This window comes from Melospiza melodia, chromosome 9, assembly GCF_035770615.1.
Source record: "Melospiza melodia melodia isolate bMelMel2 chromosome 9, bMelMel2.pri, whole genome shotgun sequence".
Lineage (NCBI taxonomy): Eukaryota > Metazoa > Chordata > Aves > Passeriformes > Passerellidae > Melospiza > Melospiza melodia.
In genome coordinates, this window is record NC_086202.1 from 26,191,756 (window position 1) to 26,219,430 (window position 27,675).

Here is a 27,675-nt window from a genome sequence, read left to right on the forward strand (position 1 = left end):
CCAATCAGCCAGGTGTTTAGATGTGCTTCCTAACTTCTGTTACTGTTTCTGGATTCAGTTCGACATCATTGCAACCGCCTCCTCTCCTGTGCCTAGTTCAACACTTAGCTCCCTTTATTTTATAGGCTCTCTATCCTGTGCACATTTCAGCCTAGTTCCCCAGCTGTATTTATAATAGATACTGGCCTCTTTCAAATATAACCATGTGAGGGTTGACCATTTCTCTTATTTTTGATATTTCCAGATCAAGTCCAGGGTAAAATCCTATATTTTAGGCCTCAAGAAGCGTCCATGGACAATATATGGAATATGCATGAGTGGCGTCCTTTCCACCATTTCTGTTACAATGGTGATCTCCACCATCATGTACTGGAAAAGTGTGAAAAGATCCAAGCTCCACCCGCAGGGCAAAATCCGCAAAATTATACGGGGACCTCCAAGACGCACAGTGTGCTGAGCTGGAAAGTGAACTGGCCATTCATTTGTCCTTAATATGCCATATGTAGCTTATGTCATTGCTGATTTCTTCTCTTTCTATAAACAAAGCTCTTTAGCTCCACTTATCTCCCCTACCTCAAAGAGTTTTGTTATGTCTGTAAAAGAGTACTTGAAAACAGAATGCAGCACATATCTGCTAACTACTCATTTGTACACTGATGTTTTATAAGCAGAAGATTTCTCCTAATCCTTTTCAATGCCATGCTCAGTAATTGAGCCAATTATTTTCTTGCTCCATTCTTGCAAGTTAAACACTATGGTGACATGCAGGAATCTGCCCTAATTTGGTGGCAGTACTTCTGTAAGCTTTTGTGTTCAAGTCATCTACCTCACAGTAGTATAATGTTTACCCAGTCTCCAGCCCCATCTAAATTCTCCACCCCTGGACTGGACTGGCTGTGTGACTCTCATATTTTTTTTAGAGACAACTTCCGTCAATCAGCTCTACTTGTAACATATTTTGGACAAATGAAATTTCTGGGTCACTGTCTGTCCCCTGGAGTAAGTCATGTGTTTTCTTTGTACTCCTTTACAGACTCTTCACAAAGGGCCTATGGCCGCCTTTTTGATGCAAACTAAAGATAACCCCATGAAAGCCTTAGGAGTGCTAGCTGGTGTCATGGGCATAATGGTGCTGATAACTATCATGATCTCTACTGCCATGTTCTGGCGCAACAAGCGGTCCAACAAAGTCATGCCGGTGAGGAGGATCATAAAAAAGAGACAGGCGCCGCCATCCCGGACGGTCAGGATGGAGTGGCTGAAGTTCAAGAGGCCCAGCAACGCTGCAGAGAAGTTTGTGGTTGAGGAGGACGTGAAGAGCCTGCACAATGAGAACAGCAACAATAACGTGCAGGTTGTCCCTGTGCCGCCGGCAGCCCCCGTGCCCCCGCCACCCCCTGCCCTGGCTCCCCGAGGCGATGGCCCAGGGTGGCGGGTGCCAACCGTGTCCGGCTCCCTCACTCCCAAGCACATCATCAAGCCACCGAAGAAGAAAGGTCACAGCAGCACCCACAACGCCCTTGTGTCAGAGCTCAAAATGAGGTTTGAGAAGAGGAACGCAGCTTTCGGGGAGCCCCACATCTAGGTGCTCTCAGCAGCCCCAGAGACTGCGGACTGTGGCTGGGAACGTTTTTACTTGCTGTCTCTTCCCTGTGTCTGTCAGCACCCTGTGAACCAGAGCAGTTTCTCGCTGTGATAGCCGCCCCTCACCTCACCTTTTGCAAGCACCGTCATGACTGCTGTTCCCTTGGCCATGTCCCATGGGCCCTCCTGCAGCTGAGTCTGCCCACGGTGCTGAGTGTGCCAGCCACAGTCTCCCAGGGTGAACAGGGACTCAGGCTGCCCCTGGTTTGGAGGTCTCTACCCAGAGCTTGGGTTTTCAAACAAGAGGCTCTGCAGCCAAGACCCTGGTGGATGCTTCTTCTGACCTGGTCTGGCAGGTGGGTTTGAGGTGTCTGAAAACCCATCACTTCAAATCCCAGACCCATTTTTGCAGATGTGGCAGCAGCACTGAGTCAGTTGCAGGTCTCCTACAGCAGTGGCACTGCTGTGTCCTGTGCACAGTGTGCTTAGCAGCAGCTGGCGGAGCGATGTGCTCCTGGCCTCAGTACCTTCATTCCCAGAAGGTAAGCAGGCAGGCTTGGAGAAGTTCTTCCTTTTCCTGCAGCTTACTCTGGGTTTTGCCAGAGCGCATTGACATGATGCTGTGCTTTGCTTCTGCCCTGGACTTGCCTGCTGGGGAGAGATTGGAGGGGCACCTCAGCCTTCCCTGGACCAGCAGGGGCAAGATTTGAGCATGGAAGTTCAATAGCAGCCCTCACTCGGCACTGCCTCCTTCTGACACTGTGCTCCAAAAGAGCAGGAGCCCAGCAGGAGAAGGACATGAATAAAAACACTGGGAAGACAAGGTAAAACTGAGAAGCAAATGATAAGTGGAAGACAGAGACAAGTGCTGTAAAGTTGCATATGTTGGTCAGAGAAGTGTCTGGAAAGATCATGTGGTGTTGTACACTGCTAGCAGAAGGTGTCAAGAAATATATTTCATCACCTCTCCTGACTTGTTGCTGGGACTGGTGTGTGCAAAAGGAGGTTTCCATAAAATATTCAGGCTTTTCTTATCAGTATTTCTGAGTGAATTAAACAACATTTAATGGGAGGGGACTGGCAGGGCAGCTGACAGGTTTTTCTTTTCCTGTTACGTGACAGTAGAAAGGCAGCAAGAGCAGAGCACTTTTTTCACTGGATCTATCCCTCAGGTTTGTTTCTGAGGAGATGTTTTTCAGCTGGGCCTGGCTGTTTCCCATCCCCTGGGGAGAAGGCAGCACGGACTGACCGAGCTGGCTGTGGAGCAGCACCCTGCACTGTGTCTCTGAGAGCCAGCCCTGCAGAGAAGCTGTGCTGTCATGGTACCAGGAACATCAAGGTGGGGAGCACTCCGTGTTAATTCAAGGGGTTCATGAGAGTTCTCCAGCTGTCATTTCAGTTAACCAGCAGACCTGGCCCTCAGGATCTCCTCTCACTCCAGCAGCTGAAATAATTCCCCTTTTTGCACCAGGACTTCATCAGTTTAGGAGATAGCTGGTTGAATATGAAATTATGCACTTACAAGGAAAATCTTGTATTTTTTTAACTTCAGTTCAATCTGCCTAGAGGCCATAGTGCTCGTGGCTCACGTCACCCGTGAGCTGAGCCAGCAGCTGTAGCCAAGAGATCCAGGAGAGTCCAAGCTGGGGGCCAAGGCAGGAGCGCTGCTCCCAGAGCCTCTCCTGTCACATCTCTCCTTTTCTCCACTGTTTTCTTGCTTATCCCTCCTCCTGGGGCACTGTGATGTGAGGCCAAGTTCTCACCTGTCCAATCACCTCATCCTTGTTCCCTGGCCATAAGCTGGCCAGAGGGAGGGGACATGCAGCCCCTGACCCCACTCCTGCTGCCCTATGCAAGCACCTGCCTTCTGCTGGCTGGGTGTCTGCAGGTTCTGCAATGTTCCCCCAAGTCCCTGATTTATTCCCCATTCCACTGTCTTCCCAGTTTTGTGTTATTGCCAGTATTCAGTGTTCATTCTCTAATGAGGAAAGCCTATAAAGACCATTCAATTAAGTCAGATTTAACAGGAATTACAGGCTTATAGTCTTAGAGATTATATTTAAGAGGCAATAAAGATGTTTTATTACTATGTTGTGAGAGTCTTTCCCAGTTACTCTGTATTTCAACTTGAAGAGTTTTTTTTAATAAAAAAAAATTTAAAATCTGCAAAAGGTGCTTCTGTGCTTGGTGTGCTTCTGCTGACAATGATGCCTTGTGCTCACCTGTTACATTACCAGACAGGCACAGGCAGCCAGGCCACTTTTATGGTGACCAAATGGACCCTTCTGCAGGCTGTGAGTCAGGAGAGGGGCTGTGTGGTTTTGGACACCAGCAGGCTGGAAGGAGGGGAGGTGAGAAGCAGGATGCCATTGGCACAGGCCATGGGCAGGGTCACAGAGAGCCCTGGCCGAGCTCCTGTGGTACAGAGCACTGCAGCTGGCCCCAGGGGCAGGGGGGCAGCAGGGTCAGCCTGTGCCAGTGCCCGGGGTCTGCAATTTGTTATGAACAAATCCACAGGTCAGGAGATGTTTTGTCCTTCCTTGGCTGTTTCCTCAGTGATTCAGCAGCTCTCTCCAGTCTCTACAGTGTGCTGTTGTCCCTCCCTGCTGACTGGGGTGGAAGAAGGCTGGTCATTACTGACAGCGCTTTGTTATTTACTCCCCCTCACCCACAGCCCCACACTGGTCTCCAAGCAGCATCAGCTCACGGCTCACTCTGTACTAGCTGTGTCTGTGGCTGGCTTTCCCAGGACAAGGTTTTCCTGCTTGGCCAGCTGCTGCTGCCCCTTCCTCACCACTCCAGGGCCCTGTGACTTGTACTGCAGCTGCCTGGCCTCCTCCAGCCCTGCAGCAAAACCCCAGAGCTCCTTGGAATCCAGGTTTCTTTGCAATTTGTAACTGTAAAAGGCCAGAGAAGAAGCAGAGGACCTCTGTGTATTCTGAAAACCAGTCGTGTTTATTGCTTTGACACTAAAAGACTGACAAGATTAGGAAGTCCTGTGAAGCATTGACGAGAGTCAGCAATGACAAAACAGAGCTCTGTTCAAAGCTGTGCAGTACGGTACAGCAGGAGGAGGTGCTGGGAGGAGAGACAGCATGGAAAACACACACCAAACACCAAAATACAATTAGAAAGCCAAGCTACCACAGCATGAAGCTCACAACAGCTGGGGTGTCTACACTAGATTCTTCTTTTTGAGACGATCTATAACACATATTACAAGTGCTGTGGGTCTATGGGCCACATGCTTTGGTTTGCTGGAAAGCAAGAGGTCAAAAAAAGAAAAACAGTAAGTCACATGTCCTCAGACTGCTGAGAATCACAGCAGTGAGCTGCTTCACAAGCAGGAGGCAGTTGCTTTTACATGCATCTTTGGGCTTTTTTGCCTCTAGCAAAGAGGCGAGCTTTGGTTTCAAAGCAACAGGATAGGCAGGCACCTGTCTGCATTTAGGGAATGTGCCTAGCTTGCATCTTCAGCTCCCAACCCCATCCTCCACTCTGTTCTCTGCCTCTGTCAACTTGTCCCACTAGCCTGGTTCAAGCACTTGCACTTTTCCTGTTTGTGGTACAACCAAAGCTGTGAATCTCTGAGGGCTGCGTAAACCTTAAGGAGGAGTAAGAAAAAAAAACCCACCCCAAAACCAACACCTCTGGTCAAAATATTTTTTTTCTCCAACTAAAATAAAATCTCTTCCTCATGTTGACCCAATCCTCCCCACTGTCAGTTGTTGCTGGGCTGTGATGGCAGGCGTGCCCAGCTCCCCTGTGCGTTCCCAGGAGCTGGCACACAGGAGAAGCTGGCACCGGGCACCGGACAGAGCTGCGGGCACACAGAAATAAAGACACACCTGTGTGGGTGAGTGAGGGGACACTTCTGGCCTTTGGCCACAAGCACTACTATTGCTTCGGGGTTTCTTTTTGTTAGTGTTGGTTTTCTTGGCGTGTCAGTGTGCGTTGCTCCATGACAGTGCTGCAGGGACAGGCGACGGAGGGGCAGCTCCCCCCACCCCACTGGAACCTCCATTCCCAGGGCACCCCGAGCCTGCCGCAAGCACCGGCGGTGCGCCGCCGTGCCCGAGCCCCGCAGCACGGAGCGGGCCCGGCGCTGTCCTCGGAGAAACCCAGCACCGCCTGCGGGCGTGTGGAGGCGCCGCAGCGCGGCAGGGCCCGGCTAGTAGAGGTCGGCGCTGTTCCTGTGGGGCGGCCGGGCCTTGCCGGGCTCCGGGCGGTCCGCAGGCCGCCGTGCGCCGCCGTCGGGGCGGCAGAGCCCGTCCTCGCTGCCGGCGGGCAGGCTGTCCAGCGTGCTCTCCTTGCTGCCCGCGGCCTGCGCCGGGCCCCCGCGGCGGCGGCGCGGGCAGGCACTGGGGCAGCGGGCCAGGCAGCCGGGCAGCGCCTCGGCCGTGCAGGCGTACATGCCGGCCGGCACGGCCAGCACCATGGCGCACACGATGACCACGATGTGGATGAGCTTCTCGCGCTGCTCCATCTGGCTGACGTCGCTGCCCGTGACGAAGACCACGCACTGGCCCTTGCGGGGAGCCTGGTTGCGCACGGCCACGCACACCTCGTACTTGGTGGCGGGCAGCAGGTCGGTCACCGAGTACGTGTTGACCCCGGGCCCGATGTAGATGGTGTCCTTCTGGGCGGCGTCGTAGCGGCCCACAAGGAGGGTGTACCAGGTCTCCCCCGGCTCCGCGGCCGCCGCCGCCGCCGCGAACCACTCCAGGGTGATGCCGTAGACCGTCTGCTTGGCGATGCGCACCTCCACATGAGCGCCCGGCTCCGCGGCGGCCGCGGGCGCCCAGCCGCGGGGCGTGGTGCTCGCCCACGGGGCCACCACGCGGAGGTTGATGGCCACCGAGGCGTTGCCCAGGAAATTTGCGGCTGTGCAGGTGTAATTCCCCGCGTCTGCTGGCCGTGCGGCCGGGATCAGCAGCTCCGAGCGGACGGTGTCCTCGCTGATGGGCTCCGTGGACACTGCGGGCAGAGGTGAGTGGGTCAGCAGCGAGCCACCGTGCCCTTGGGCCCTAAGGCTGTGTGGGACGGGACCCGCCCGCCCACGGACAGAGAGAGGCACGGGAATGTGCCAAACCCCACAGAGCTGACAGCAAAGTGTGTTGTCTGTCTGAAAGGCAATAAACACATTGGGACACCCAGGTCTAGGAGACATGGGGTGTGCCCGACGCCTGGCCCAGTGCAAGCGGCTGGAGGAGCTGCCGTGGGCAGAGAAAAGCTGCTGTGGGCCGAGGCCGAGCTGCCCATTGCCACCGGCGTTCCTAGGGCAAACCAGGAGAGCACTGAGGAGGCACACGTACATTTTGGACACATGCTTCGTCCTCTTAGGATTAAATTGTCAGTCTCAACAGGATCAGACCAAAATAGGTGCATGAAGGTAGAAAGTGTTGGGCTGGAAGTGAAATGCAGTTTTAAGAACAGTGTGAAACCCTGTCATCTACCCAAACAGAGGTGTGTGGCTGTGGTTGAGAAGAAATTGTATGTAATTAATCAGCATGTGCTTGTGGAAAGATACACAAGTGCTGCTGCAGCACTGCAATTGAAGCAAATATCAGCCCAGGATTAAGGGCTAATGCTATCCTATTTAGTTAGCTGGCTTATTAGGGACACAGAACCTGTGTGCTGGCTGCCTGTATGTCTTTCTTCACCTGATGAAAATAGCAACTTGTCCTATTGAAGGCTCTTAGCAAAAATAAACATGAGGGAGAATGGACTGGGAGGAAAAGGTCTCATATTAAAAGGTCTCACCTTTGCTAAAGAATGTGAATAAGCGAGACTTCAAGTAAACAACAACCTCTCTTTCAGTTCATTCAGAACATGAATGAACACTGAGAGGAAACAGGGCTGCAGTTTTGTGGTTTGTGTAGTATTTCTTGAGGGAATACATGGGAATAATGTAGGAACATACAAGTCTGTGTACATGGGTGTGGGCTCATGCAAACACATCTACATGCACATACACATATACGGAATGTGTGCATATATATTTGTAGTATATGACATAGTAAATTATGTAGCATATAATATTTAGTAAATATACATGCAAATAATATTTAGTAAATGTACATGCATATTTAGAAAGCTACATTTTTATTAAATATGTACAATTAATATAAGATTGGTAGCTCCTACAATCATGTACCATGAAGAAAGAGCTGCTTCTAAAATCCACAAGTATGATAATTGTATAAAAATGAGGCCATGCTCCTTTTATCTTTGACTGATATCCTGCCTGAAGCAGCTCTTCTTATGCTGGTCAGACGTGCCTAGATGCACAGGATGATTGAGATCCTTTGGATTACAGCCACCACAATAACTGTGGTGCTCCAAAGGGGCTGGGTTGCTGTGGTGACTGTGATGGCCTGCAGACCTATGTAAGTAGAATAGTACAGCATAAATTTAAAAAAAAAAAAACTAAGAAGAAGGAAAAGCTTTGCTTACCATTAAATGCCCTTAAAAGTTTGAGTGCATAGGTCCACCAGACAGCCGGGGAAGGGCTGGCTTGCACAAAGCAGGTCAGGGTGATGTTTAACCCTGCTGGGACTGTCAGGTTGGTGTCGAGGGCTGAGGTCAGGGGCTTCGTGCAGCTGTTAAGCTCCACTTCATGAAAAAACTTCCCTGTCCTGAATTTTGGGCCTGAGCAAGTTAAATAGGAGTTCATCAGGATAATAGGTGGGCCCACAGACTTGATGAACTGGACAAACCCGCGCAGGCGGCAGTCGCAGATCCAGGGGTTGTCATGGAGGGCGAGCACGGCGTTGGAAATCGCTTCCAGCAGCCCCTCCGTGCTCTGGCTCCTCTGGTACACGGGCCAGTTGTAGAAGACATCCCTGGATATGATGGTAAGCTGATTGGAGGATAGGTCTAAGTAGGTCAGGTTGGGCAGATAGCGCAGCGCGTGTTCTGGAAGGACGTCCAGCCGGTTGTGCTTCAGATCCAGGATCTTCAGAGTCGGGGTGTCCTGAAATGCTGTCCATGGCACCGAACTTAATTTGTTCCCTTGCAAGCGCAGCTCCTTCAGAGCTGGCAGATACTCCAGGCTCTTGATGTGCATCACTGTGATGTTGTTAAAATTGAGCCACAGATACTCCAAGGCACTGACATTCTCAAAAGACCCACGGGGCAGTTCTGTTAGGTGAGAATTTTCTATTCTAATTTTCCGGATGTCCTGAGGGATGTTTGCAGGGATCTGCCTCAGCAGTGCAGACATGCAGAGCAAACTCCTAGGGAGGAAACCAGAAAAATTTCCAGGTCACAGACCGCATTTGAGGCCAATAAACCAATTCCCTATGCAGGTCTACAAGCACTTGAATAATTATAAGGTATTGTATATAGGGCATGCATAAGCCATCCATCCAGCCGTCCATCCATCCCTGGGGTTTATACCAATTTTGCTATAAAGCATGCAATTAAATCATAAAAATGGCTATGTAGGTAGCTACATATCTCAGGAAAATAAGAGAAATCTCATTCTACGCTCAAGACAGCACAACTCAGGTATTAGAGGTGGCACGCCATACATCAGTCTGCTTGGTTTTGGTGCTCATATCATCAGCAAGTTCCTACTGGGGCTCTCTGAGCCCCTTCACTGGTGCTACAACAGGGTAACAGTGTTCTTACCTTCCAAAGCTGTCCTGAGAACAAGAGCATCCTGTGATGCAAGATGAAACAGATGGGTTTGTCTTGTGGAAGGCCAGAAGAAGAAGAAAAATATGACAGACAGGGTCCATATTCTCCTTTAAGAAAGCACTGTGCAGGGGTTTGCACCAAACACGCCAACAGCCTCCAAGAAGCAAATCCTATTAGCTGTAATCTTCCTTGACGCAGAAATAAATCCTGCTGGGAACCCAACCCTAAGGAAGACATGTAGTGTGGTTCTCAGTCTGTGTCCAAGTGCTAAAAACCACCCCCAGGATCAGTCCTGGCATTTCTCCTCCAGCTGAGGGGATTCTGGCAGACATATTTATTTGGTTGGGAATATGAAGATGGAGCCAAAACCACTTCTTTTGCCAAGGCCTTGCAAGTAATTAACCAGGTCATTTTTTTTTTTTTTTTTTTTTTTCAGTTTCACAGGGTGTGTCTCTGTCTCCTATATTTTAATGGCTTTTATCAAGGCAGAAAGCCATGGTAAGGGCCAGACTTCAGGTGTAATTTCCACAGTGCCCCATTGCACAGTGCATCCTCCCCCAAACCCTGTCTGGTGGGTTCTGCTCATGGTGAGCGTGAAGCCTGCTCCCCAAACTAGGATCTGACAGCATGGAAGCATAAACATGGCACCTTTTTCCTCTGAAATGTAGCTGTGGCCAGTCCATGGGGGGTTTCTCTGACAAGAGTCTCTAGGAAGTCAGTTTCTTTTGTATAAATACAAATGTTCAGTGCTGTTCTCTGGCTTGTCTCGTAAGACAGGTACTGACTGCCTTTCAGTCATTTTGAAATACCATGCCGTTCTGAGAAGGGATTTTGAGTAACCAAATGTATTGATCTCTTTTAAGCCAAAATAGCAGGTTTCAGTTGTTCTTTCCAAGGAGTTCTGCGTTCTCCTGGGGCCATCTAGTGTGGATGGACTTCACTACAGCCTGGGAAAAGGGCTGCACCTCACTGCCCTTGTGTGTGACGCTGGGGCACAAAACAAGATTAGCCTGAACCTGCTTAACCTCTAACCTATGGGACCAGGATAGAAAAGTATTTAAAGTGTGGCAGCTTAGAGCTATATGTGGCTCTCAGGGTTGTGCTGCTTTCAGCCTAGAGAAAACACAGGCTTGATTCTGCAGTGTTTAAATCAACAGGAGCTTTTATTTCATGGCAAATAAGCAAAATGAACTGGTGGGGAAACTTCAGGGGACTGATACTCTGTTTCTGTCCCCCACGTACAGGGAACAGGCCACAAGGAATGAGCCTGTGGGGTTGCTATTGCTGGCAGTGCCTCCCATCTAACCACAAGCATAGGGGATTTATTTTTATGGTTTGGGGTTTTTAGCTGAAATGTTCCTTATTTGTCCATGGTGCAGTATTTGATTTTTCAACAACTGCCCTGTATTCAGGCCTGTCAGCGAGCTGGGAAGGGCAAAGGCTGCTGGTCTGTAGCACAGCAGCTGAAAATCCCCCTCTGGGGGGGTGGTGGCTGCTGAGGAGTCTCTTGGTGAAGCTGCTGCTGTTGCAGTGGGGTGGCAGCGCTGCAGCCCTGTCACCGGGGCACACACTCCTTGTGCACTCCCCATGTAACCAGAGAGGGGACGCCCATCAGCAGGGCTGCGCTGAACTGAGGCTGTGCAGGAGCAGAGCGGCGGCTGCATGGGAGGGAGTGTCCTTCCCCAGCACCCAGCAATGCCACAGCCACCCGTGCCTGTGTTCTCTTTCTCTGGTCTGCCGTGAAAATATTCCCCAATAAAACAATTATAATTTCTATTAAAGTAATAGTTTTATAAGTTTACACTTTACAATAATAATGATAAATACAATTTCACAATAATAAAACAGTACATAATTTAAAATATTATATTATATTATATTATATTATATTATATTATATTATATTATATTATATTATATTATATTATATTATATTATATTATATTATATTATATTATATTATATTATATTATATTATATTATATTATATTATATTATATTATATTACATTATATTATATTACATTATATTATATTACATTATATTAATTTTTATATGTATTTTATATATAAATGTGTAGTATTTTTATATACTCAAGGCACTTAGTATAAGTTTCTACTAAAAGCTAAAATCTGTACTCTAAATCTATATTTCTGTTTCACTTTGTGACTTCATATATCTCAGTTTCTACAAGGGTTTCAGTTCAGTCCCTGTGCCTGGGTTTTCCTCTGGGCCTGTGCCAGAGGAATGCCTGTTGCATTCCAACATCTCCCCCTCCTGTTATGTTATATATTATATTATATTATATTATATTATATTATATTATATTATATTATATTATATTATATTATATTATATTATATTATATTATATTATATTATATTATATTATATTATATTATATTATATTATATTATATTATATTATATTATATTATATATGTTATATATAACATATATGTTATTATATGTTATTATATTCTATGTTATATTATATATCATATATCATGTCATATTATAATCAAAATATAATATATCATATAATATATAATGATGCCATAATTATATAATTTTATTGTAATGAATTATATTATTTTACCCTTTACAACAGGTTAAAACAGTAACAAACTATTTATGATGTAGTTAGTCAGAAAACTCGTGGGTGTCAGGAGCACATCCTGGAGTTTGCCCATGTGTGAGCTGCAGGGCCTGGGAACAGAAAACTTTCAGCAGAGGCAGAAGCAAATCATGCCAAGGGATTCACCACTTTTAAGGCCCAAAACTTCCTTTGCTTGAAAGGAAGAGCCCCTCCTTGCCACCTTCCCACCCCTCCTCCATGGCCCATGGGGAGGGTCTTACAATATGTGGCAGCTAAGTCACTTCTTCAAAAAATCTTTCATGAAAAGTGAAGTGTTATTTATTTACAGGTTTATAAACTACTGGAGTTTATAAGCCTGTAAATAAATGTACATCTTCAGGCACAGAAGGTGCACAGTGCCCAGTGTCCTGGGATGCAGGAAGCAAAATTATATCCAGGGTTCTCTGTTAGAAATACCTTATTTTAAATAAATGAATTACTTAACAGAAAAAACAACAAAGAAGAATTGCAGTTGTTTTCCTTTTCCCCCATGAGAATTCCTGCCAGTCCAGCCTATCTTCTAGAGGGCTGGAAAATGGCCTTTCAAAGAGAGTTATTCAGTACCATGGGCCAATGCTCTGGCTGTGTTCAGGCTGATATTTATTTGCTGCTTGAGAGGCCATTTATCTAAATATATCCCAACCCCAAGTGTACTCAGCAGGTTCAGTATTAACCTGAGGGTCCAGTGGTGAATCACTTAGCAAAGTTGGATGTATTAGGGTAGAGAGAAAGGGAAGGAGAAGAGGGGGAGGGGGAAGTAAGGGAAATAAATCCCCCAGTGTTAGCCACAGTCATGCTTATGTTCCCTACTGGACTGGGATTTTGCTGCCTTTTTAATTCAGCCCAGTTTATGCCTGCTTGTAAATGTAATGGTCACTGTTGTGACAGCAGATGTCCACTCAGTTCAGCTGCTCTTTAACATCATGTGGCATCCTGGCTGAAGCCAAAATGCAGAACAAGCTGTCTAAAACTCAAGCTGTCAAAATAAATCTCCACAGAGGCAGTGTCTGTGGGAAATGGAGTTTAGGAGACTGCGCTGATTGCCAAAGCAAATGCCAAGAGATGACCCACTGTGTGCTGCCAGCTATGGCCAGGGAGTCAAACTCCATCCTGAAATGACATTACTTCTTGTAGGAAATCATCTGGGCTGATGCTTTTCAATTAGTCCCTCTGCCAGAGCTTTCAGTGTTAGAAATCACTGCTGGGCAGGACATAAGTATTGAAGGTTACAGTTGGGTGTTTCAGACAGTGCATGCATCAAAGTGTTTAAAAATGAGTTGATGTAATACGGTTTAGTGGCATGGCAATATCGTGTCCAAGCTTGTTAAGAGGGAGTGCAATAACAGATGTTTGCTTTGATTCTTACAGCACATCTTGAGAATTTACTTCAATCAAGAAAGAAATGGTTTCCTCCTTACCTGGAGGTAAGAATGAAACTAGGTGCCTAACAGCCCTGCCATGACACACAGAAAATCCAGTGACGTACATCTTTACATGTCTGATACCTCAGAAAAACTGACTCAGAGCATTAAAATCACATCAGCTTCCTTCATGGTTTGACATTTCCCTCATCATTTAGCAAGTACAGGGTTTCTCCTCTGACCAATGCCAGACAAGACAGAGCCTGTGCAAGTTTGTACCTATTGCCTATTGTGAATAAACCACCAGTGGAGTAGAGAAAGGCTTGTCTTGACCAGCAGCAGCTGAGATGATAAACTGCAATGCCTCAGCTATGAGACAGTGAGAGAAAGCACAGGAATGAGACACATCACATTTATTCTATTGGGGATCACTATTTATTGAAAGTACAAAAAATATCCAGTAGAGTCTGTAAAACTGAGCACATCCACAGTGAATGTCCCAGGATGATCCCTCGATGGATCACAAGCAGAGAGGGCCCGTGCTGGCCCAGCTGGTGCCTCCTCCACAGCCAGCCCACAGACCAAGGCTCCAGCAGGGGAGGGCTGCTCCTCACCAGGGCTGGTGCAGCAAATGGCCCAGCTCGTGTCTCCAGTCAGCTGAAAAGTGAATTCTTCTGGTTCCCAGTCAGCTCCTGACTTACAGAAAAGCCCTTGGGCAGTAGGTGCACTCTGTTCAACACAGGGAAACGTCAGGACAGCCTTGGTTCTTCAGGAGCTTACCCATCCAGGGCCATGGTAGGGAGAGTTCTGCACAGCCCAGTGCTCCTGCTGCATATGTGGGCAGGACCCAGGCTTACACACAGCAATCCTTGCAACTCAGCACAAAAACTGCTACATTTTTTTCCTCACTAATATAATCAGGCTGAGACAAAACTTAAAAACTTTTTATTAAATGTTATAAATAGGGAATATATCTATTACGTACCATCTTTCATCAGTTAATTTGTTGCATTAAAATATATAATTTTACAAAACTTTACTTGTAAACCTAAAAATCTGCACAGTCCAGTGATAGAAGTAGCATGAGTTATTTTATACAGGGATTGACAAATTCTCCCAATACAAGAAAAGTTCCTTATCGTTAATGCAAGAATACAGGGAGTCCCATCAGAAACTCCTGTGGTGTATCCCTGCTGCTGGTATTTATGTTGAGATCAAATGACTTGCTTTTTCCATCAGGCCAAGTAATCTAACATAAGTGAAACCCTTCTGTACAAGGAGGACTAGCAAAATCCATCCGGGCCTCCATTCCAGCCAGTGAATTTTGTTAAGCCATGCCGTACATACACATCCAGAATGTGAGTGGAAGTCCTTCCAATAAATTTACAAACACATTTCAGAACAATTCAGCAAGATTTATCCCTTAGCATTTCAACTTGGCTGGATCTTTCCCATTCAGCATTTGGCAGAACATACATAATTTTCTTCATGAATAATATTTATTACAAAGAGAAAAATGTTACATACAGTATTACTACATAAGGGACTTGAGTGGAAAATTACACATCTGGGAATTAGTTTGTGATAAGCACTCAGATTCAAATTCCAATGAAGCTGCAGAACTTAAATGACTGATCAGTTCACCCTGACTATGAAAGTGCATTTAGATTGATATTAGACAGGTTTTTTTCAGGGTCCTTGAATTTGTACAATGTTTGAAATCCAAAAAGACTGCACTGAGCCTCTGCTACCACTGAGAGCATAGTCAGGAATGGCTGATGTGTGCATGGCCAGTGGTCTCGCACCACATCACTTTCTCCTGCTCTGCACAGAGCAACTTCTTTCCATGACCAGGTCACAATTACCTGGCTGATCATGTGGGCCTTCACCATCAGTTTTGCCAGGAGCACAGGCAGCAGTGACAGAGCTGGAGATTTTTGCAATACTGTCTAATGTAGGTTTTCCAGTATGATTGCAAAGCATTACACCACCACACACAATGTGCAAAGTAGGCTGCTGTATGATTGTAATCTAGCACACCTGGTATAAAACATATTCTACTAATTACAATACAGACATAAAATGCCAGCTAGGACTGATACTGAAAGACCTTTGCTATTGTTCCTTATCTTTAGAACAGAGTTTAGGCCCAAAATGCAATCAGCAAATGCTCTCTATTATGCAGTTTTTGGAGTGGATTGGGTTTTGTCTCTTCATTTCTATCTCCTTTGCACGTTTCTCTGAATTCAGAGCATAGAGTTGTAATTATGTTGGACATATTAGAAAGCGTTGCTGTACATCTCTATTTAGTGATCTATTAAGCATCAAGCTGCATGTTTCATGCAAACATGGGGGATGTAAAAGGTGAGACTCTCAATCTTCACCTTCTTAAGTTTTTATTAAAATTACTAAATGATCCTTTGGCTTGTCAATGAAAAGAACATCAAAAGAGCTGAGAATAAAATACGTAGCATACTGCAGAGCAGGTCCTAAACAATACCAAGCAGAGCACACTCAGAAATGTTTCTTAATGTCCTTACACTTAGTGTGCACACTTCATTTGACAGGAAAAAGAAAAAAAAAAACTAAAAAAAGGTGGTCCAGGACAACGAGGCCATTATCGGAGAAGCTTTTGACTGTGTACAAAGAAGCCAACCCCAAGTGGTGTGAGCAACATGTTTCTGTAAAGCTTGGGCACTGTCTGTCTTCTTGCATGCTCTTCCAGAACGTGTCAGAGACAGAAGCATGGACAGGGTGGCGTGCAGTGCTGGAGCAGAGTCACAGAACAGCCACCCACTTGCCCCTGGGCGAGCTGACAGCCAGCCTAGGTACTGTCAGCAGAAGTACTCATTGGGCTGTCCCTCTATCTTTGGTATGGCTTCCGAGTCCACGCTGGAGCGGGCGGAGAGCAGCCTGTTGGACTCGTCAGGGGTGTGCCTGGTCAGGTACTCTCCCTCCACGCCCTTGGCCTTGGCCCCGGGGGACAGGCTCTCGAAGGTGACGTACGATTCCTGCGCGTCCTTGGGCTTGCGCACAAAGCATTTCTTGCAGCGCCGTTTCAGGGCTCCGCAGCAGACCACCAGGGTCAGAGGAACAGCAATGACACAGGCCACGCTGATGACCACCACATTGATGAGCTTCTGCGTCCCTCCTGCACTGACTACTTCGTCTGTGGAAAATATGATGCACTGCTCCTTCCTGGGGATCAGCCCTTTCACACAGACGCACACGATGTACTTGGTCTTTGGCAGCAGCCCGTACAGAGTGACCTTGGTCTTGCCTGGCTCCACATTGATCCGCCGCATGTCCCTCTCCCCAAAGACGGCGTAAAGGACGCTGAACACCGTGGTGTTCTTTGCCATGGGCGCCTTCCAGGCCAGGGTGATGCTCTGGTCGGTGTCCCCTATGACCCTGACAGACCTCACCATCCTCTCTGGCTCCTGCTGGCCCGTGGTGGGGCTCACCAGCAGGTTCTGGGGGTTGCTGTCCTGAGCCGTGTCCGGGATGAGGACGCTGTCTCTGGTGCCCGCCCCAGCCCCCAGCGTGGGCACGGTGGAGGTGGTGATAACGTACCTGGCCACCAGTTTGTCATTGTAGGCAGCTGCCTCCATCCCGCTGGCCTTGCCATTCCACGTGCCTTTGGCACTAGAGTTAGGGTCATCCGTGCCTTCTGAGTCTGTGATGATGAGCGAGATGAAGGCCTCTGTTGCCCCCAGGAAATTCTTTGCTTTACAGATGTACTCTCCGGAGTCAAGGTAAGAGACTACAGGCAGGCCCAGGATAGACCAGCTCATCCCATCACTGGAAATCTCTTGGTGAACTGAAAGGCAGGAAAAATGTTAAATGAACAGGCAATAGTAAATGGAATTAATTCCATGTTTGTAAAATATTAAGACTCTATCACCAAATATCTGCTTGATAAAGTATATGATAAAGAATGTCGTTCCTGCTTGCCATCAAGAACATTAAAAAATCAAAATAAACCTAAGAAAAAGACTATAATTAGATTACATCAGGATTTGAACTACTTCAAAATGAATATACGGGAAAAAGTTGATGCTCTTTCTTCCAAATTGATGTGCAGCTAGAAAACATAACAGGAAAGGTTCTTCCATTAAAAATAAAAGCTTGAAAATTCTTATATAGGTGCAATACTTAAAAGAGTGGAAGGAGCAGGCAGCAACATGATCTATTCAAGCATTAGATGCAGACTGTGGAGGCAAAGAAAATATGAACAGTGGAGATTTTATTGTAACAAACACACATGGACTAGCCTAGAGTATATGGAAAAATAGTTGAAAGATAAGATCCCTTCTACTGCTCAATTACTGCAGGTGTTTATCCTTACACAGGTGTACATTTGGTTACTACCAAAGGATATGTGCATAGCTGAGTGTTGATTTACTCATGTGATTTACCTGCAGACCAAAACTAGCTTTTTTTGCCTTTTCCTATTGGCGCAAAAAAAAAAAAAAAAAAAAGAGTTGGGATTTTGTGGAAGGGTAAAGCATCCCCATCATTTAACCAGCCTCCTTAGGATAGGCACATGCTGTCTCAGCCCTTTCCTGCTGAAGGGTAAACCAGGGAGATGTCTGAAAGCCAAAGAGGATGCAAACTTCTTCCAGCCCCTCTTGGGGTCAGGATCCAGCCTTGGCAAGCAGGGTCCCTTCCAATGGCAGCAAAATATAAAGGCAATAGAAGTTACTTTTTCAGTTTAATTATTTACTGAATGAGTATTTTAAAAAACATGAAGCTGTGGGTCTACCTATGACAATTACCTGTACATACAGACTGTGCTGTTTCTCACTCCCTTCTGCTCAGAACAGCAGCATTTCAAATTATAGCATTGGCACAGAAGCTGCCAGTGCTGAGAAATAACCTATCTTTCCAGCCAGCTTTTTATTGAAAGGTGCTAGTGTCTGATTTAATGGGGCACAAAATACATCATTTCTCAGTTGTAGCTCAAGGTAAACTCAACATAGGCTTTCAGGAAATCACCCCATTCTGTTTTTTGTGGTGGCTCTGTTTCAGGTGTAGGAGGGATGTTTGCAGCATGGTGGGTACACATTATCATTAAGAGGAGCAGCTCTGCTGCATCCTGCACATCCTGCACATCCTGCACAGCAGAGCAATGACTTGTGCAGATCCCAGGAAATGATGCTTGTTACAAATGGTTCCACTGCTGTGAAAGAGAATTGCTCTCTTCCCTGTTCTGTGCACCGAGGAGCCCTGGAACCCTTTGAAGATCAGACCCAATACTTAGCAATTTATCTGCTGGGTTTAGATCCTCTATGAAAGTCAGGGCAGGACTAGCATACAGGAGTATTCAGGGCAGGTTAGAGGCAAGAAGGTTCAGGTCCTGACTGAAAACTTCTAGCACAAAAAGCTAAGGATAACTGTCTTCAGCAGAGCAAAGGTTTCTTCCCTAAATTCCCCACAAATTAAAGGACCTGTGTTGCAATTACAGCTCCAGACTTCCTTGTGAATGGAAATGAAATCATGATCAGTCACAAAACCAGTGTCTGTCTGAAGGCTTCCCCCAGGAGAGGTGCTTAGACCAGGTGGTCAGAGTTTCTTCCACAGACCTTTTTCCCCAAGAGAGCTTGTCAGTCTATCAGAGGGAATGATTCCTTGGGGACATTCCCACTGAGGTATTGTATCCTTCAGCACTTTAGTGGGGTTTTTTTTGTCTTTTAATATTTTAGAAATTCTGTATGTTTGCATCCTTTTCTTTCTTCTACAGCTGATCTGAATCCCAGTTGAATTCACATCAGACATCTCTTTGCCAGAAATGTTTGCTAATGGATTAGCAATACAATAGAATATAGAACAATTCTGTGAGAATCCTTTTCAGTGACTGAATAACTGAAGACAGCTAATTGCTACTGTTGGAAATATTTCATTTCTTCAGCTCCAACAGATTTCCAGAAAATCCCTTGACTTGTCTCACCACTACAATTGCTATGAAACAAAGCAAAACCAACTTCCTACACATATAAAAGACATTTATCTGATAATATTAAGATCAACATATAAGTATAGTATATAGACTATTGTACAGTCTATAGAAAATCACAATGCAAGAGTGGATTGCAGCTAGTCCAGGTCTGCCTCACTCATTGCAGGTGTGCAGGAAAGCACAAACCAGACCCACCTGTGCCATTCAGCTGAGCCCCATCAGCTCTCCTCCAGCTGAGCTCGGGGATGGGCACGCCCGTGGTGCCGCAGCGCAGCAGCACCGTGCTGCCCAGGATGGTCTTCACCTTGGCCACAGACGTGTGCACCACGGGGCTCTGGCACTTCCTCAGCTCCACCTGGCTGAAGAAGACTCCTGCAAGGCTCCTGGGGGTGAAGCATTTCAGCCTGGGCTCAATGAAGGCGATGTTAGGAGACTGGAAATTTAGGAAATGCACCATTTCGTACAGACTGCAGTCACACACCCAAGGATTGTCTTGCAAGCCTGTCAAAAAGAAATTAGGGCATTAAAGTCACTCCAACAGCACCTTTTGTTTCTGCCACTTTTGTTTCTATTTTTCAGCAGGACACAGTGTGATAGAGTCCCAGTCTGCTCTGCAAGAGCTGCCTGTGCAGGAGTATGTGGGATGGGGAGGGGAGTGTCCCCCCACTGCTGCTGGATGAGTCTGATGGATCCCACAGTTGCCAGAATGGAATAAATGTGACTTGCTAAAGTATCTCCAAATCTGCATATGAAATCATATTCTTTAAGTTCAAAGCAGGATTATTCATATCGTGAAAACATTGTGATTTGTGCACATAAAGAAGCAAAACAAGAATTTATTATAAACAGATTTTGTTCCAGGATGAAACAAAAAGTACTCATGGGAGAAGTACTCATGTGGATTCTTTTGGCATGAGGAAGGAGACTATGAAGTCTCTGACAGGCCAGAAAATTCTCACTGGACCTTTTTAAAATACTAGCCAGATTGTCATGCCACTTTTCACACCTGCAATAGCTGTGGCTGATCCTACTTGCCTGTCACAGTTCTCTTCCAGCCCTGTTACTCTTAAGTTATTTTCATTATTTTGGCAATCAGTTGCTTTTCCTGAAATGCTAATTTATACTGGATCATATGAAAGAAATGTTTTAAGGGTTAAATTGAAGACTATGCCTGTTATGGTATATAAAAAATGTAGATAGACCATAACTATATTTAGGCTATACACACAGAAAGGGATATATTGAAAAACACACTCCTGTTTCAGACTCTTGGAATGTTTCTCTTCTTTATTCTGCTCTCCTAGTTTGCACCTATTGAATTCCAATTCTGAAAAAATTATGCATTATTAAAAATAGACCTGTGAAGATAGTACTGAAAAAGCAAATTTGGAACTGGAGCAATGCATATCCATGAACAGAAGTTGCTGCATCTGATGAAATCTGTGTCATCCCATTTACAAATGTTCACATCCAGCTGTGCAGTGGCCAGGCTGTGGTCTCTAATGATTTTAGCTAGCAGAACTGGCACTAGGGATATGAATGCCATCCAACCCCAGGCACACATTTGAAGCCTAAACCAGGAGCATGGCTCCCAGGCCTCCTGCCTGCCACAGGAGTGAGCTCTGCTCCCTCTGAGGGGGCTGCACCTCCTCTTTTCCATGCACAGCCCAAGGACATGCCTGGGGCTGGCACCTGCCTGGAAGGGAGCAGTACTGATACTCCCTCACAGTGTTTTAAAGATGCTGTGGAAAAATTCTCCTGAGTGCATTCCATATCTTCTTCCCTGGGCTTAGAAGAGGATCTGGAAGTGATGGGTTTTGGCAGGAGGTCAGTTCTTGTAAATTAATATGTTAAAGTAAAGGGGGGCTAAGTAAATAATGAACATTCAGCTTGGCTTTGTTTTGTGGCATTTTTCCAGCAGTTTCCAGTTCATGCCCTAGACAGCAATTGAGCCCAGGTTCCCTGGCAGGTGCCCCAGCTGCAGCTGGAGCAGCAGCAGCACCACAGAGGCAGTGAGGCCTTTGCTGCCCTGCACAGCACAGCTCCACGGGCTCACGTGGGCAGGCCTCATGTGGAAAAGCTTGCACCCTTGGCACAGACTGTCAGCCAGCAACTTAGCAGAGGAATTACTTCTTCTTGAGGGAGTCTGCAAGCAGTGGCTCTGGAGTCACAGTGGTGCACTGCAGACAAGGAATGGATTGGGCTGACTCTTTTTATTATTCATGATTTTTTTATGCCTCCATGAGAAACAGTCATGGGCACAGTGAAACAGAAGCATGCAGCTGTGTTTTTCCAGCCTGCTCCTGTGAGAGACATGCATTTTATCTGCATGGTTCCTATGGGTGTCCACAGGACAGGACCTAGAAGCTGGAGTGTACATTACTGCATTCATTTTAGCATTGTACTCATATGGTAACATGAATTTTTTAGGATCCTGGCACAATCAACCTGAGCATAGCTGGATACTACTGAATTTGGCCACATGCATCAAGGCATGATCTGTTCTTGATAAAACACTCTCCTAATCTATATTGAATGGAATAACATTTTTACACATAACTTGACTCTAAAAATAAAAAGGGAAAGTATGATCTAGGCAGTCTTGCCATGAATGAAATGGGCAATCCCAAACTGCCAGTTTTGGCTTAAAGAACTTGTTACTGCATCTGGCAACACAGGATCATGAAACACCTGCTCCTCTCCTGATGCTAGTGAAACCTTCAGCAACATCTGCTAATGACACTAAAAGCTTTGTAGGTGGTATTTTGTATCTTTTTTCAAGTCTTGTATCTCTTTCCACTGCAATCTCGCTTTAAAAACTTCACCTCCCTAAATTTATCCAGGGAACCAAGAGCAGCCGGTACTTGCCAGAGTGAGAGGAAACTTGCAGTACCTCTGCTGAGATGATCAGCAGGTGCCTGAGCCCACCCCTGGCTGCAGGGGCTGTACAAGCAGATGGCAACAACTCTGAGCCATCATCAACCTGCCGTGGATTTGAACAGTGAACAAAGGCTAAAAGACCATGTAATAGTGCCCTGAACTGGGAAATGTGCTCAAAGCCTCACCTGGGCATCCTGCAGCTGAGAGTCAGCTGTGAGACACCCTGACACAAAAATGGATAACTGCCCCAAAGCCATACCTCTGGGGAGCCTAGAGCTGCCACCAGAAAGGAGCTTCATAGCTGTCCTGCAAGGCAGCACTGTCCTGGTGTGTTTGGGTAGACTAGGGTTTAATTCTGTGTGAACAGATAAACAAGGCTCTGGGAAGAGACAAATTGGCAGCTCTGACCCAGATTTTATGCTCAGTCGTGGCATTATTCCTCTTTAATTTAGGCATAATAAATTATCCATCCTTTTCTTTAGTTCTGCTTAAAATGGGTCAATTGCAAACACAGTGCTATTAGAAAAGAGCACACAAATGATGAAGAGCTGTAAACATTTGTATTTCTATCCAAAATGGCAGTGGAAATAACTAAAAAAGCCTTGAGCAAGAGTCACCAGTTTTGTGCTGCAAAGATCCAAGCAAGTAATCAAATTTATGCCATAATAAGATGAGTGTGATGAGCCTGAGGTGAGTTTGTTAATATGCAAATGAATGTACACATATTATTAAGGGTATGAAATCGTATACATATAATAGCAGGGTACTTGCTATGGTAGCCACAGTGGGTGAAAATGCTGCAAGGAGATGAGGAACTCTTGACATTTGTGCATCCTACAAAATGGCAGGCACTTCTCTTACCTAGGATGATCTTGGAGTTATCATTGGGGAAGTAGGGAACAGCCTGGAGGTTGGCCCAGGTGGCAATGAGAGCCTGAGGAAGAGTCATCAGCTTATTGCTGGACAGATCCAGGTATGTGATGTTCCTGACATAACGAGCAGCATCTGGGGGGACTGAGGTGAGTTCGTTGTTGTGCAAATCCAGGAGCCTCAGCTGGGGCATGCCAGCCAGGCTCTCCCAGGGGAATGAGATCAGGTTGTTCCCATCCAGCCTCAGCTCCTGCAGACGACGAAGGCCCTTGAAGGTGATGCTGCTGAGGCTGCCCAGGGAGTTGTAGGGCATCCAGAGGTACTCCAGGTTGTGGAGCAGGTGGAAAGCCTCTCCTGGCACCCTGCGGATGGCTGTCTTTTCTATCCGAAGCTTGCTTGTATCAACAGGGATGTTCACAGGAGGGAGGGTCATCTCTGGGTCATTACACAGCACTGTCCTGGAGGGGAAAGACAAGGACAGGCAAAGATGTGACTTTCTTTTATTTTGAAAAGATTTGACACCTTATTTTAATGCAAGATTTTGATCTACCTTTTTTCACAAGATTTCTTCTTGTCATTTCTTTCTTGCTGCTGATCTCTGCATCATCACTGTAAATACATCAACCTGCAGTAATTAATATGTACCTTCTGACTGCAGAGATCACAGTGTTGTGCCTCTCCTGGAGTGGTGTGAGTCCGAATCTGCCCCATTTAATGTTCCTGTTGGGTTTTGCTGTTTTTTTAGAGTACTTATGATAGCAGTGATGACATTCACGCACAACAGAGGATTCTAGTGCAAGTTAAAACAAAAGGATCCATAAAATTGAACTACAAAAGCCCTGTAAAAAGAAGACTTACTGACATGTGGGAGGGCAAGAAGTTATATAGATTAAATATCACACAGGAACTCTGGTTTGAGAAATGAGGATAGGAAAGCCAGCTAACAACTCCTTGGAAGAACTCTGGAGTAAGCTCTGTGTTACTATAGAGGGTGTGTAAAGATGGTGGAAGTCACTGCACTGCAGGCCCATCTAGTCTTGAGAGTGAAAGCACAGAAAATTAACTCTCTGGAAAATGCTATACTGAAAGCAAGACAGATTGATGTGTTTTAATCATTTCTCCCCATTTCTAATCTCTAAAGGTCAAAGCATAAAAAGCCTGTGCTGCATTTTGCAGCCTTCATACAAAAAATTGTGACTTGGGATTGTAGAGAGCCATGAGAAACAAAGGGAGACAAAACAGGTCTCTCAGATGAATTTTAATTTGCCTATCAGCAAGTAGGGGAGGGCAAGTTCTTTAACAAAGCACCAAGCCACCTGGAAAAGGTAAGAGGTTGGATGGATGTGTTCCAGTCTACTCACTGAACAAGACACCACAAGAAATGGAATGTGATCAGTCAGGTAACGTGTTCCTATCACACTGCCTCCATAAACAGAATATTACAAAGCTGTCAAAACCAGGCTGGTTTTGGCTGAAAGCAATTATTCCTCTACTATCAACAAAAATGTATAACATTGCTGAACTGCTCAGGCAGACTTGCCAGATTTAAATGCTATTTGAGCCTACAGTTAAATTGTTAATTAATAGTCAAAACACAGTACATTACTCTCACCCAACACTTTTATTGTGGCATTAAATCCTGCCCACCCTCTGCTGAAGGCTGAGAATTGAGTAAGATAAAAATCTACCAAATAAGAAAAATCCAGAAATCCACTTTAAATAAAATATTTCACTTTGTGTAGTCACATCACAAAATGTTACTAACAGAAAGACCATGGCAGTAAAGTAGAAGGCATCTCATAGTGTCCCTAAATTATGTCAGTGAGCACTAAACATTTAATCTATGGGATAATCTCCTTCTGGTGAGAAATATGAATCATAATGCAGAAAAAAGGGTGGCATTATGCTCCTTAAGGGACTAATGGATATTTGCTTCATTATGTATCTTACTAAAATGTACAACAGCTTTTTCCAGTCACTGAGAGGAAATTCCCCTGGGAACTGTGACATTTATGGAAAAATAATTGGCTCTCACGCTGTTGCACTTCCTTTTAGCGATTTCAGGTTACTTGTGTCTCTACCATGCTTCTTCTTACTGTGAAAGTTTCTAGTATTAAATCTATAGCACCATAAAAATGATAAGAAAGAGCTATTTCATGGGATTCCAAAATATCTCATTTCAGTAATGAAAAAATATCTCAATCTAGAAAAGGTTTATTACAAAGGATTTTGCAAATCCTGTATCTCTGTCACAAAACCTCCTCTGCTGTGAACCACACCTCATGAAAATATGGGCTCTATTTTCTTTAAGTCAGATACTTTGTGCCTGCCCTTCAGAAGGACTCTTTTATAACAGTCCTCCAGAGAAATGTATGTTCAATGGCTTTGCATTCAAAGATGGGTGTCCTTCTGGTCTTGCCTTCTTTTTTAACGGAAAGTTTCCAGTCTGAGAATTTATTTCTTTTGATTTTTTTTTTTTTTTTCTGTTACTGTCTGGTTTTTTTAGTTCATTTTTGTCTAAAGTCTATTGCTATGCCTAAAATCACCAGCTGAAGGATTTTTAAAGTAAATTGTTGGGTTTGTACCACAACTGGAATCAAATCTAGTCACACTTTAACAATGAACCAGCAGAGCAGAATAAAACCTTTTAGAACCAGAATTTTCAGCAGAAAGGTTAAATATATATATGTATATTGTTTAAATTTTATTCCCTTTTTGCCATTACACCAGCAATAATTATGTCACTCCTGTTCTCACAGAGGAGATGCCCAAACGCTTTCTCTGAAATCAGCTTACTGTGTTTTCAGAAGCTAATCCTCTGCAAATATAGCTAGAGCGGGGAGCAACTGGAAAAATAATGGCCACAAAGTGCAGAGACAATATTTTCTGCTGCGAGCATCCTCGGAGAGGAGCAGACCCCCCCCCAGACCGCCCGGCGTACCTGGCCTTGGTGCCGTCGCCGAGGCTGTGGAAGGCGCAGCTGCACTGCGAGGGGCAGGAGCCGGCGGCCCGGGGCAGCCCCGCCAGCGCCCAGCAGCACAGCAGAGTCACCGCCAGCCGCATGGCACCTGGGCATGGGCACACCTGGCTCTAGGCTGCGTGCAGGGCTTCGCCTATTGTTCTGTCCATCGGCCGGTCACATCTTGTTAACTCCCTTTTGTTTTCAGCCACGCTGTGATCTTCCAGCCCTCGCTGAGTCCATCAGATAAAAAAGGATAGGCAGGGATTAAGGATGGGGACTTGAGTTATTTTCATGAAGGTGCTTATTGCTTCCCGGAACCACTAACGGCATTTCTTCCTTCAGCAGCCCCTTCAAAACACCCTCCTCTGGCAGCCTGGGGCTCTCATGCAAGGAAAAAGCAAATCTATTTTTGGGGCACATACATCACAGGCAAGATAACAGTAATCTGACCAGGAATTAGCAATAATTTACTTCCTCGCAGAGGTACTGGTAAGATTTAAAACAGTTATTTGTGCTAATGGAATGTAAGCCTTCTATCTGAGAACATTAATTATATATATATATAGTGATGCTATTAAAAGGCTTTATTTTCTTTTAAAGACTTTGATAAAGCAGTTATTGAACTGTTGGCAACAAGCCTGTTACTGATAAACAGTTGATAACCCAGTAAATACGTACATATTTCAGTTTCTACCGGGGCTAGCACACACCTGCAGGACTGGCCACTGGCTCTGACTCACTGACACAGCTAAGCTCAGGTAAGGGACCCTTTGGGGAGTGCCACCTGATGCAGGGCTGAGTGGCAGGAATTCAGGAATGCTCAGAAAAGCTCAGCTCTCTCTTAAGGTCAGCCAGAGACATCTCACTTTTCCAGCACTCCTCCCTGTTGTGGTCCTGTTGCTTTCCTTTTGGAATACATAATGAGAAGTTACCACTCAGAAGTGCAGCAACAACACACCTGTCTATTTACAAACTACCTGAGGGTTAATGACTGCTTACATCAGTGTTGTTCCTAATGAAGATTGCTCACCAGGATTTCTGGAGTGGAGCTCTTCTCATGCAGAGTTCAACCTGTGTTCTTCACAATGAAATTATGCTGCTGATTTTTCAGTAATTCTGGGTAATGAACTTTCAGTTTCAAGGTAATCTAGATGTGGTTTGGGGCTAACTATTAAACAGACATTTTATGGTGCCATAGTTTCACATGAGCTTGTTTCACATGAGCTTGTTTCACAAGTTACTCCGATAATTAATTAAGGCTTGCAGAAATAATTTATTGAGATGATGGCCCAAAGGATTACTTTTCCCCCTGCTGTTTTCACATTCTACATTTACTGTTGTTCAAAGAGAAATTCAAGTATTATTTATTTCTGAAGAGATGAGAACATAATGCAGTGCTGCTCATTAACTGTCCATGGTTGTTCTCTCATTGACTTCCATTAGGTCCCATTTCTAGATTTAACGATTTCTCAGTTCCCTTCATGATCTCCAAGCTAAGACCAAGCTTATTGGTTTTTTTTGTGTACTCATTGGTCAGCTTGCCTTGCTGCCCAGAGTCTGCCTCAGCTCAATACTTACAACATTGACTGAAACATCTGAAGTTAAATTCTACTTGAAAAGGCAATGCAACATAATTAACCTCTTGCATCTGTTTTCTTTTCAATGCATCTGATAAAGTAGTTTCCCTCCATTGGAGCTCTTGGATAATAAACTTGTAGAAAGCAGAACTGTATTGTAAGGTTTGCTTTCATGAACCTCAATTTTGCCTCACTAATGAAA

General features: G+C 45.4%; 3 protein-coding genes across 5 annotated transcripts in view; 1 reads left to right on the top strand and 2 right to left on the bottom strand.

Moving 5' to 3' along the window:
- Positions 1–3,730, top strand: part of CDHR1 (cadherin related family member 1) — a 51,683-nt gene extending 47,953 nt beyond the window's left edge. For all 3 annotated transcript variants that reach the window (XM_063163934.1, XM_063163933.1, XM_063163936.1), the window contains one exon: positions 1,034–3,730. In XM_063163934.1, coding sequence (XP_063020004.1) covers positions 1,034–1,585 — 552 coding nt within the window. In that variant the 3' untranslated portion in view covers positions 1,586–3,730. The remainder of the gene's footprint in view (positions 1–1,033) is intronic.
- A 2,025-nt stretch (positions 3,731–5,755) lies between these two features.
- LRIT2 (leucine rich repeat, Ig-like and transmembrane domains 2) lies at positions 5,756–9,329 on the bottom strand. Its single transcript, XM_063162859.1, has 3 exons — positions 9,220–9,329; positions 8,041–8,822; positions 5,756–6,561 (listed from the first exon to the last, which is right to left on the bottom strand). The coding sequence occupies exons 1-3, from the start codon at positions 9,327–9,329 to the stop codon at positions 5,756–5,758; spliced, it is 1,698 nt and encodes a 565-aa protein (XP_063018929.1).
- A 4,402-nt stretch (positions 9,330–13,731) lies between these two features.
- Positions 13,732–27,058, bottom strand: LRIT1 (leucine rich repeat, Ig-like and transmembrane domains 1). The gene is made up of 5 exons (XM_063162860.1): positions 26,927–27,058; positions 25,876–26,126; positions 22,926–23,392; positions 19,380–19,685; positions 13,732–17,045 (listed from the first exon to the last, which is right to left on the bottom strand). Exons 2-5 carry the CDS (start codon positions 25,995–25,997, stop codon positions 16,060–16,062), a joined length of 1,881 nt encoding a protein of 626 aa, XP_063018930.1. The 5' UTR covers positions 25,998–26,126; positions 26,927–27,058; the 3' UTR covers positions 13,732–16,059.
- Positions 27,059–27,675: the final 617 nt, after the last annotated feature.

Coding starts and splice junctions, on each gene's coding strand:
- LRIT2 (XM_063162859.1), bottom strand. CDS start 9,329: ATGGACCCTGTCTGTCATATTTTTCTTCTTCTTCTGGCCTTCCACAAG. Junction 8,823..9,219: donor TCTCAGGACAGCTTTGGAAG/GTAAGAACACTG, acceptor TTTCCTCCCTAG/GAGTTTGCTCTGCATGTCTG. Junction 6,562..8,040: donor ACTTTTAAGGGCATTTAATG/GTAAGCAAAGCT, acceptor CTCTGCCCGCAG/TGTCCACGGAGCCCATCAGC.
- LRIT1 (XM_063162860.1), bottom strand. CDS start 25,997: ATGCGGCTGGCGGTGACTCTGCTGTGCTGCTGGGCGCTGGCGGGGCTG. Junction 23,393..25,875: donor GGCGACGGCACCAAGGCCAG/GTACGCCGGGCG, acceptor TTTCCCCTCCAG/GACAGTGCTGTGTAATGACC. Junction 19,686..22,925: donor TAACTCCAAGATCATCCTAG/GTAAGAGAAGTG, acceptor TCTTTTTGACAG/GCTTGCAAGACAATCCTTGG.